Source organism: Paramormyrops kingsleyae, chromosome 20 (genome assembly GCF_048594095.1).
Source record: "Paramormyrops kingsleyae isolate MSU_618 chromosome 20, PKINGS_0.4, whole genome shotgun sequence".
Taxonomy (NCBI): Eukaryota; Metazoa; Chordata; class Actinopteri; order Osteoglossiformes; family Mormyridae; genus Paramormyrops; species Paramormyrops kingsleyae.
The window spans coordinates 21,425,092-21,436,508 of NC_132816.1; the positions used below are offsets into that span (position 1 = coordinate 21,425,092).

General features: G+C 44.6%; 1 protein-coding gene and 1 long non-coding RNA gene across 5 annotated transcripts; one reads left to right on the plus strand and one right to left on the minus strand.

Annotated features, from left to right (window-relative positions):
• Positions 1 to 1,830: 1,830 nt before the first annotated feature.
• Positions 1,831 to 11,245, minus strand: LOC111848511 (uncharacterized). Of its 2 annotated transcripts, XM_072703655.1 has the most exons (10): positions 11,108 to 11,245; positions 9,600 to 9,817; positions 8,111 to 8,152; positions 7,826 to 7,953; positions 4,888 to 4,935; positions 4,546 to 4,593; positions 3,949 to 3,996; positions 3,220 to 3,255; positions 2,978 to 3,025; positions 1,831 to 2,656 (listed from the first exon to the last, which is right to left on the minus strand). In XM_072703655.1, the coding sequence occupies exons 1-10, from the start codon at positions 11,149 to 11,151 to the stop codon at positions 2,654 to 2,656; spliced, it is 663 nt and encodes a 220-aa protein (XP_072559756.1). In that variant the 5' UTR covers positions 11,152 to 11,245; the 3' UTR covers positions 1,831 to 2,653. The 2 variants fall into 2 exon arrangements, with proteins under 2 accessions (XP_072559756.1, XP_072559757.1); XM_072703656.1 differs by lacking the exons at positions 1,831 to 2,656; positions 2,978 to 3,025; positions 3,220 to 3,255; positions 3,949 to 3,996; positions 11,108 to 11,245 and adding an exon at positions 4,003 to 4,341 and having other exon boundaries at positions 9,600 to 9,894.
• LOC111848513 (uncharacterized) lies at positions 7,085 to 10,298 on the plus strand. Of its 3 annotated transcripts, none has more exons than XR_002839325.2 (3): positions 7,085 to 7,297; positions 9,211 to 9,464; positions 9,608 to 10,298. It is a non-coding gene; the product is annotated as an uncharacterized lncRNA (long non-coding RNA). The 3 variants fall into 3 exon arrangements; XR_002839324.2 differs by having other exon boundaries at positions 9,211 to 9,428; XR_011984384.1 differs by lacking the exon at positions 9,211 to 9,464.
• Positions 11,246 to 11,417: the final 172 nt, after the last annotated feature.

Sequence of the window (11,417 nt, forward strand, 5' to 3'; positions counted from 1 at the left end):
GCCTTTAATGATTTATGTAAAAGGCCCATCTAACAACAGGAACAGCAAAAATGTTTAGTAGCTTGCTAATTATACCGCTGGGCCAGATATGTCCTGTTCCTGAGACCTAGTGAGTGGATGCTTACACCATGTCAAACTGAAAAAGGCATGACGGATATACAGAGAGCTCAGAAGCAGCTGCTGCAAAGCAGGACAATCTTGGAGATGATGTTCTAAGGGATTTCCAAAGTCTGCTATCCGGGTGCACTGAGGACGGCAAGACGATATCACTTTACACACGTAATAAGTGAACATAAAGACAATCCAAAAATATTTTTCAGAACCATTTCACGAGTCCATTTCATAAGTCCTCTTTAGCCAGCTAAACTTGAAAACGTATTTTAAAAGATGATTAATTGAAGTCATGAGTTGTTTCTTTCTGTTAAATCGGGTAAATTGTACTGTAGCTTCAATGCTTCAAATTTGATTGATCTGACAGATGTTTTTATCCAAAGCGATGAACATTTAGAAAAAGTGGGGTCACACAGTGCCTGGAGCAAACTGCTGACCTGTGGATCTGAACCAACGACCTTCTGATCACAGGCACACTGCCCCCCACAACACTGGATCCTGTCCCTGACATATGGCATTCACAACTACTCTGTTAAATCCAGTACATTTCCCATTGCACTGAAACTGCTTATTGGTGTCGGCTTTACGTAAAAAACAAAGCAAAAGTATATTTTCTAAACTCTCTTCTAAATCAGTTATATAAACTTTTAAGCAACATAATGTTTTTCAAGCAAAGTGGCTAATGTGGCTAAGTGGGCTAAGCCTCTGTGCTTGTGATCAGAGGGTTCTTGGCTTGAGCCCCGGCCTCGGCACATCTGTGGGTCCTTAAGCAAGGCCCTCAACCCCCAGCTCCCTGGGTGCCGCTACAGGTGGCTGCCTTTCCTGGCCAGCTTGCTCTCTCCTACAGAGAGCAAGTTGGTGGAGGAGTAAAGAGAATTTCAACACAGGGTCAATTTAAAAAAAGTATCAATTAGTATTAAGTTCAGACAGGTTTTCCTAGTAGTTCACTGTAGGGGAAGCACTGTCAGTGACCTCAGTGGGGTCAGTGATCGTCCGTCATTGTAGTGCAGCTCACGTGCCGCCTTTCACACTGTAGATCATTGTTCTTCTTAATTAATCACCTTCACCTTCAGGCCTCTGGGCCATTGCTCCTCTTACTCTATGCGCTGCCTCTGCAGAATGTAATGGAGGGGGTGTGGCTTATGGTGCGGCTCAGTGGCTTAGGCCTCTGTGACCAGTGAGAGAGTGGGGAGGGGGGGCAATCATGCTTGGGCACTGTACAAGCCACCGGGCCTAGTGTGAGTACGGCCATAACAGAAACCGAGCCCAAGACGAGATACGCAAGAAACACATTCCAATGTATCTGTACTTGAAGAAATGGCAAATAAAGCTTTGTTCTTCAAGCATGGACATGACACACCTGAGTATCCCGAGATGCTCAATTAAACTATGTCTCCGACTCCCGCCTTTTTGTCCTGAAAACAGTTGATTTAATTTTTGTCACTGAGCAGGTGAGGAATCTGTGTCCGTTTTTGGAAGGTCAGAGGTTTGAATCCCCTGACTCTCAGTAGTGGTATCTGTGTTCAGGTCCTGAGTGAGGTGCTAACCTTCAGCGTCTCCAGAGATGCTGGCCGACCCTGATCTCTGGCCCCAAGCCTCCCTCACTTAGATATTACATCATTAATTAAATGAATGTACACGTCAATATAATCTAATGAAATTAAAAATGAAGCATCATAATTTTGTTGCAATGCAGAGCAATAAAAGACAAGACACTGGTTCTGGATTTCAAGAAAAATCATCTTTAATTAACTGGTATTGTTTATAAAATCAGCTTGGATGCCGATGTACACACGGTGGGTTTGTGAGTGTGGGCGTGTTGCTGTGCGTGAGGTTTAGCGTGTTCTCCATGGGCGTGGGGTGCTGCATGCGTGTGTCTGTGCGCCCTTATGACGGTACATAGAACTACTATGAAGGATCGAACTGCCGAGGCGTAATGAACCCCCCAACTGGTACGTAAGTCTTACTCCCGACACCATGCATGTGATGTTACATCATTCTCTTTGTTTTCTTTTGGTTCCAAAGAAGCAATCCAGACAGGTGGGCCTCATCCTACTAACCTTATGTGAGGCTAATGAGTATGAATTATATGCAGAAATGCACAAGGAATGTCACGCTAATGCTAATAAGCAGTAAGTCCAGCACAACGGTACACGTCCAAGATGAAGAATAGAAGGGGCCGCACTGGATGCACAGGAACCGGCCAGTTCTCTCTACTGCGGACTGGAATGTAGCATTTAGACCCTCAGTCTGAGGACAGGAGATGGACTGTGAGGTACTTGTCTGTGTTTGTGTGTGCGTGCGTACGTGTGAGGAGACCACTGCAAGGCCACAGGGTCAAAGTGTGTGAGCAACGACAACACGGTGCGTGAGATACTAACACTGGATGAAGGAGTGGGCAGGGTTAAGGATCTACGGGGCTGGGAGGGTCTCTCTGATTCTCGGTCACAAAAAAATGTTGGTAAGAGTTTGTGTCTCAGTGGTGGACAGTGGTGCTGAGAGACGGGGCTGGTGTAGCTTGTCCTCAGCCATAGGATTAGTATCACTGGGAGAAGGGAGGGAGACAGAGATTTTTTCAGTGCAACATCTATAATTTTCCTCATGTTTCAAACAAAGACTACTTTTGCCGCATTAAAATATAGTAACATAATTCACAGCAAAATATATAGAACAGAACCAGAAATATCAAAGTGAACTCTAATCTGCGCTGTCAGAGTTCCAAGGTCTCGATGGGGTTTTTGCAATTAACAATGAAAGTGTCTCGTCCCAGTTTGTGAATGAATGGCAGCACGTGCTACTGGATTGAGCAGTATCATTTCTGCATGGTTTGGTCAGAAGCCGCTGCTATCCATGCCTTCCTACGTACCTCATCGCTCCCCGGCTCTGCGACGGCGTCTCCTTGAGAAATGTCACCCTGTAGGCAAAGTGAGTGTTAGCATTAGCGTTATATTTTACAGTAAATATATACACAGTGCCTATAAGCTGGACACTCGGAAATTGCTGAAGTGATCGAAAATCTGTGCTGTCAGATTTCCAAGGTCTCGATGGGGTTTTGCGATGACCAGTGAGAGGATTTCCCCCTCCCCCGCTTTGCTCTCCCCTGCTTACCTCATCACCCCCCTGCTCTACGGCGCCCTCTCCACCCTGCAGGCAGAAACAGGAAGTATTACCACCAGTGTTATCGACATTAGGTTCTTTTAAAGGTTTGTAGAGATTTGTAAGGTTTGTAGATTTTCCTCATGTTTCATACACAATAGGGATGAGTCAGCATTGTCAAATATTAGAGAATGTATATAAAATGGGAAAAGTCATAAAAATGAATAAATGAGCTTCATTTAAACATTATTTAGCAACAATAACATTTATTGTCGTTTATGCGTTCTCTAATAAGTTTGATGTTTATTTGTTCTGAAATTGTATTTGTATATCATTTTTAAATTATCAAGATTGTTAATGTCTTTCATATTGATATTTATATTCTATTTGCCACTGTTTTTCTTGCACAATGACCAACCAGATCATAATTTCATCTCAAAATATGAACCATGTATGATACAGCTGAAAATGACAATAAAGATCTTTGACAATGTAAAATTAAACAACTAAACAGAACCATAAATATCTAATAATCTCAAATCTTTGATGTCAGACAGAGGTCCAAGGTCTCAAGGTGGTTTTCCAATCAACAAGGAAAGTCTTTCACTGTCCTGGTTGGGAATCCACTGCAAAGCATGCTACTGGATTAAGCGGAATCATTTCTGCATGGTTTTGATCCGTGATCAAAGCTGAGCTGCTTCTGCTGGAGTTCGCTCCCTCCTACTTATGACTTACTCGTACCTCATCACCCCCCTGCTCTACAGCGCCCTCTCCTTGAGTAAAGTCACCCTGCAGGCAAAGAGACAGGCAGTGTTACCATTAGCATTTGCAGTGGTGGGTTTGTTACAAGATTTGCAAATTTCCTCATATGTCACACATAATTTATGTTTGTTGCATAGCTATAATAATATATTTTACAGCAAAATGTATGCAATTTTCTGATCAAATGCAGAAATTTCAAGGTAAATTCAATTTTCAGACAGAGGTCACATATAGGCTCAATGGTGTTACGTAAATAAAAATGTTTCACTATCCTGGTTTGTAGATCTACTGCAAAATGTGCTACTAGATAAAAGAGAATCATGTTACTGTCACTTGACTTCTGAGAAACACAGTGAAACTGCTGTTCCACAGCTGCGGGGGAGGGGACAGGTGCCCGGAGGGGACAAAAGGACAAGAAAACAGTGCAATAGAAGACAAACAGCAGTGCAATAAAAGGAAAGACGATGCAAGACAAAAGATAGTGGAGGCATTTCTACGTTTTTTAATCTCAGCCCGAGCTAAACTGCTGCTGCTGTGCAAAATGTGATTCCCCGCACTCTGCTCTCTCCCGCTTACCTCGTCACCCCTCTGCTCTATGGCGCCCTCTTCTTGGGAAACGTTACCCTGCAGGCAAAGAAACCAACACTGTTTTGTTGTATACAGATATAATGATTTATGGATTTTTACATTAAAATGTACAGAATATGATTGTAATTAAACAGGAGAACAGAAGCAGACATTTATAAGTGATGTCTGTGCAGGTCTCAATGGGGTATTGCAATTAACATTGAAAATGTTTCGCTGTCACAATTTGTGAAAAAATGGCAACACATGGAATAAGCAGAATCATTCCTGAATGGTTTTGAACCTCAATCAGAGCTAAGTTGCTTCTGCTGCTGTCCGCTCCCTCCTACTTACCTTCTCACCCCCCTGCTCCATGGCACCCCCTCCTTGAGAAAAGTCACTCTGCAGACATAGAGACAGACAGCATTAGCGTTAGCATTAGCGTTAGCAGCGGTAGGTTACCCCAGAACAGTCAGGTGGATGTTGCCTTATGTCTTGCTAACATGCAGAAAGCTGAACCTCGTTTGGCTCTCCAGCTCAGGACAGCTCTAGTGTTCTTACAGCACCAGCAAGCAGCAGCGACGATTCACAGAACCAAATGAGTTATTCCACTCAGGTGTTAGACAGCAGGCCGTTAACACATGTACACGGGATTTGTCATGTGTCAGGAGGGTGTGTCTCTTTCATACTAATAGAAGGCGTTGCAAAATGCTGCAAGGTCATGCCACATTAATTACAATACATAACTTTCATTAGTTTCAGGGATTTTTAAGCATTAAGATATTAAAGTATTCTATTGTTTTGTAAAATACATGATCTGTAACATTTAAGGAGAAAAAAAAATCTTTGTTAAATAAACTAATTCAAACAATGGCAAACAGGTGGTCTTAACAAAGACGCGCACCACATAGAACTGAATGTCTCCATAGACGTAAAGGATATCCATTCTGCCAGAACGGTTTCCTGTCACACCCCTCACTGTCTCTCTTCACTGGCTCCCTATTGGCTCTCGCATCAAGTTCAAGTTGTTAGGTGCTGGTTTAGGGGTCCATTAATGGACAGGCGCCCATCTCCATCAAAAGGCTCCTCAGATACTGTGTCCCAGCTCGCTCCCTTCAGGCAGCAGACCAGCGCCGCTCGGAGCTCCCTCCACCGCACGAGGAGTGTCATTCACTGGGAGCCCAGCTTAGCTGCACTATGTCTAGTCAGCTCCTTGACAGCATGATTGTTCGTAATGTGCTATTTGCCTCACTTGTGTGTTGCTTTGGACAAAAGTGCCTGTTAAATATGTAAATGTATTTAGAAACAGCAGAAGGAATTAACCATCAATAAAATAAAAAGTCTTATAAAACTATACAGTTGGATGTCTGTTTCCTGATTACCGCAGTGCTCGACTAATGGTGTTACAGTAACACAAAATGTTTAGTAACTACAAGGCTAGTAATAATAAGTATGTTTATTCCTTTGAGTCGATTAATTAGTTGGAAAAGAGAAAAAAGCTTGTCAGAACGTATGGGAACTATGTAATAATACATGTATATGCCAATACATACTTTCATAAATATTGTCACCTATAAAAATCTGTGGCTTTTATTACATGCCTTTACTTCATTAAACCTAATTAGAACGGTGTCTTGCGCAAATCGCCGTAAATATCCCGTCGTCGTATAAACGGTGAAACTCCGCCACCTGGCGACAAGCTGGACCGGTTTGAAGAGGCGGGAGAAAGTCGAAGTGATGAAAGGTAAAAAGGGAAAGTGGTTTAGGAAAGACTGAATGGAAAAGAAAAAGGAAAGTGCAACGGGTGCAGAGTTGCCAGGTCCGCGGTAAATATTAGGCTGCTTTCATAATGTTCCGCCGCAGCAGACTGTAAGGGGGAAAGGAAATGTATTATTATTAATGCAAATGACTCCTAATCCTCAGTAATACTGAATCGCTAGCTACCCAAAGTCAGAGACAGACGCACACGGGAAGCCAGGTCTCACGCATCTGACGTGGTACTCACGCTTTTAGACTCTCACCTAAATCGAAATTATTGCATTACACATCTAGATTAAGCTCTATCAGAAGCGTTGGGGTAGTTTGCAAAACCTACAGACTATTTGCATCGTAATAAAACTGTTACATATATGTAAATGCGTGTACAATCTCAAACTTAAAATCTCACTCCAGCCGGCTGACCAAAGTTGGCAGCCCTGGATAAAGAGAGTGCGTCCGTCTACGTGACGTCATTGTGTTTCATTGTGGGTAACGTTGTGCATTTGAATGTGATCAGCATGCAAAATACTGGTTTATTTTTTTGAGATGCAGTATACTGGGATTTCAAATACTGGGCTGGTTTCAGTTTCCGTTGGGCGGATTTTAAGCAGACCTTGGGCAGGAGATTTTTGCTGGACCTGGCAACGCTGAGCGGCTGGTGAAAGACTGTAGACTAACTGCAATGCAGGCGGCGCTGGGTCACCGCGACGAACACGGGCGCCGGCTTCCGACATGCGCCGACTTAAGGGCTTCACAGACCAAACGCGGCATGCGTTGTGCGCGCCGCGTTTGGTCTGTGAAGCCCTTTACAGTCCATTTCGCTTATCTTGCGCGAGACGGAGGTGAAACTAGCCGGCTCGCGACCCTAAGAGAGCGTGCCCCGCTTGGCGCCACATTCTGAGGAGGAATTTAACCGTGACTCGGGCGGTGAGCGCAGCAAAAAGACTGTCAGTGGGGTTCCCAAACGATTTGTTGCCCCCAGCGACACTGTCTGAACGATTAACAGGTATTTACGAGGTGTTTATAAACGTTAATGAAGCTTCGGGAATGTAATGTGAAGGTCTAAAGTCGTTTCTGAATCGCTTGTCCGACGTCATCCAGATCAAGGCATTATTTATATTCGACCATTTCGCCCTCTGTGGGCAATAAGTTATCACCGGATGATTCCACCAGTGTGTGAAAATCAGTCTCTTTTTTAATGCGTGGTTCCTCGGTGGTCATTCTGTTAGTGTTTTGTATAGCCTTTCTTTCAGTACTATTTTGCACTTGTGACAGGTCGCTCATTGGAAGCTCAGCCTGTTGTATTTATCAGGGGGATGGCCACTCCCCAAAACCCCCTTATCTGGGGAAAATGTATCGTGGAACCATGGCGGAGGACCGAAACGCTTTTCCCTGGCACAGTTCCATGGCCACTAGAGGCCCCTCACTCTCTGCCACTGGGACGGACCAACGGCTGAGATATCCTGTTATATTAGGTGCAGTAGCCACCTAGTGGTACAAGAACTAAACTGGAGGGTGCGGGTTCATATCTCACCGGGTTAACCAGGCCAGTCGATGCCACCATGTTCTCTACTTCCGCCATTGTTTTCTGGGACACGTCATCGGCTCCTGCAGCCACCGTGTCTCCCACTATGCCAGCTTGCTCCGTGGCCCAGTTAGTCACTGTGAAGGGAAGGCGAATCTTCATTTTGACAATTCATGCAAGCTGGACAAGTTTATTTACATAGTGATGTTTATTAGTTGCTGTATTTACACTTGTTAAAGTACCTTAATAATAGTCTAGTACATTGTTTTAACACATTGTGCTGGATGTGCTTACATGAATTTACACTTGATACCACTCCTTCCTTTGTCTTCGTTCCTACAACAGAGTAAAAACAGAAAAGGCATAAGTAGGATCTAACTTTTTGGTATATTGGTATAGCACCAAGGAGGGGGGGGGACTTCTTCACTCAGTCAAAGGCCAGAGTCTTAAATGGCACATAGATCAGGCCCCGTAACTAAAGACTGAGAAATGACATCATACCATACCACAAGGTGCATTGTGCCAGTCAAAAATGCAGAAAGTACCATAAAACCTTTGAGATTACCAGGAGTGTGTGTGGTGTTGCCTCGGCACCATGCAGTAATAAGCATGAATATTTGAGCAGGTCTTTCGTTAATGATGGAAAGGTCAGCTGACATCGACTAGCTAGTTATCTGTGAATCCATGTATCAATGCAAGCTGGCTGGGAGTGAGGGAGGCAGGTTTCAGGAGAGATTTCTGCATTTTTTCCATCTGCAAAAAATCAGTGGAATTCAAATAGCTTTCAAGCTATGTGACAGAATGGCAGATTTCTAAAATTAAATTTACAGATTTACTGTCATTTTACTTATGGTTCAATGTTTTAAAACTGGCTGTTTTCTGTAATGTTATCAGAAAGAGACACAACAATTCTACATTGTTCCATCATTGCATTTGTGACATCCTACTGTATGGGAGGTGGACCCCCACCTCAGCCTGGGTAACACGGGCCTCCTTTTCTGCCCCAGGAAACACCCATGTCCATCTGCAGTAACTAACAGGCCCATAATGATCATCCCACACCTGCCAGCTCCAGCACTGTAATTATATCATTATCTCATATTCCTGCTGCTGGCCTCATTCACCATCACGTGGTAAAGAATAATCACTGGCCTGATATGACATCTGAGTGCGCGTTTGTGGTATCTGCCAGTTAATGCGCCTACAGAAACACCAGCAAGTCGTCAGACAAAGGGCAGATAATTACCTTTGACTTAACAAGACAGAGATAATTTAGCCCCAAGTCATGATCTTTTGCACTAACTGCACAGTAGCATTCTGCTAAATCTGTCCCAGTGTTGGGATACACAGAGAACCAGCTGGACACTGGAATGTGCAGGTCTGTGTTTCTGTAGGGTTATATCTCTCTCTACACCTCTGGAGCGAGTTGCATTCCCATGGGAGCTGCAGAAGAGGACTCTGAGCAGAGGGCTTAGAAGGGGATGCAGGCAGGACGGACCCTGTCTCCATGAGGGAGAATGCAGACTCATAATGTAGCTGCCTCTTATTGATCTGCTTCCTTCTTCCTCAGTCCTACTTCTCGCACTTGCGGGAGACCCACATGCCAGACCCAGTAAGATGCGAATGGGGGCTACTCAAGGGAGTGGGGGTGAGGGTGCTGTTTTCCTGATGGAAAAATTATTGCTGGAGTGACCACATCACTGTCCTGCGCTCCTGACTGACACCAGTGCCATTCTTTCACCTCTCGATCCCCCCCTCCCCCAATCCGTTGACATGTCCTTACCTACATAGAGGACCCCCTCTTTGATCTTGGAGCCCGCCTCCTCCACTCCCGCCTTGGTCTTCTCTGCAGCATCCACGACGCCTTCCTTGACCTTGGAGAATCCATCGGTGAGCTTGTCCACCTTGGCCTCCCGGGCGGCACCCCTGACTAAGTTCATGTCTGAATGTCTCGTGGTCCTGTTGGTTTCTGCTGGGGGATGATGTGAGTGGCTGTGTCGTCTGGCAAATCCAGGCAGGGGGAGAGTCTTATACAATCGTACTCCGCTGAGGACCAGCCCATAGAGCCGGGCTCTCATGGGGGTGTGATCCTTAGATGTTCCAAAGCTTATACACACACACACTCATACGCACACACACACACCAATGCGTACTGCCCAGCAAACAGGTGCACACAGTCCCTAAACATACACCTGAAAGTAATTAGTTTTGTTCAAACAAGTGTAAAACAGGTTTGGTAAAATAACGAGCGATTTTGCCAAGTAAGGAACCCAAATTAATCATTCATTGTTTACAAAGCTCTGAGGCTAGCTGCCCCTTCCCGTTCACTACAGACACGACTCCACCCAGTTGGACAAACCAGCACACAATGACTGACTCCTCCTGCCTAGTGGCGTCCCAGATGCTCTCTTACCTATCCTGTCCTGGGGAGTAAAGCAGGGATTCACCTACAGGGGCTCTAAGGAGTCAAACACTCAACTACCATTGTTACAAGAAAAAAAAACGAAAACAGGAAGGACAGACAAAGAATAAAAGAGGTTGTTTAAATGCTAGTGTATGTGAGGGCATGGATGCCGGTGCCACAGGGGGCATTTCGGAAGGGCGGGGGCACGGGGCACACCCTCCTTCACAAGCTCCATTTGTCTCACATTTAATCTGGAACATGGTAGGTCCCAAAATTACTTCAAGTAAAACCTGCTTTTTGAAAGAAAACGTTTTGGTTGGAAAACGGTTTGGAAGACAGACAGAGAGACATAGAATCAGCGTTCAAATGTATATCTGAAAATGTTAGAGTTTTGAGGATTATTTCCATGGTTACAGTCTCCTGTTGCAGCTTGCTGCATGTTTTATATATTGGCTGAACTAACAAACGAACATAGGTTAAAACTCAATTCCTTTCACTTCATCACACAATGGGTCATTTAGAGCTTCCCTAAACAGTCTTTATACTGCAGGAGGAATCAAGAGTCCCCAGAGGGGAGCCACACAACAAAAAGAGAACATGCAGCCTACCCACTGTACCACCATAGTGTATCAGTATGCTGGCTCTACCATCCTTGTTTATCTTCATCCCCCTGCTGGTGATAGGCAGTAATGCATGTTGTTACCATGCTCCATATTATATTCCTACTGAACTAAACATAGTCCCACCTGGCCCCACCTTACTCATTCCTCTCGGCCTGGCATATGCCAACACGACTTGGTCATGTCCTGGAATGATGACTGTAATAAAAGCCTAACATGTGCTTAAGTAGTTAGGTTCAGGGTGTGATTCAGAGTTGGGAAGCTCACCTTGCCTCTCCAGTCTCCCTTTGCCTGCTGAGAAGCAGATACATCCCCCATGTCAGATGTTTTATCAGCTTACGATGACCTGCTGTGCTACTCTGACAGTTGTGTCTTTAGCCAGCATGCAAATAAAGGTACAGCTGTAGTTTTGGAGGCCATAATCACACTGTTACCGTGTGCCGTTTGACAACAGGAACAGCAAAAATGTTTAGTAGCTCTGCTAATTATACCTCTGGGCCAGATATGTCCTGTTCCTGAGACCTAATGAGTGGATGCTTACACCATGTCAAACTGAAAAAGGCATGACGGATATACA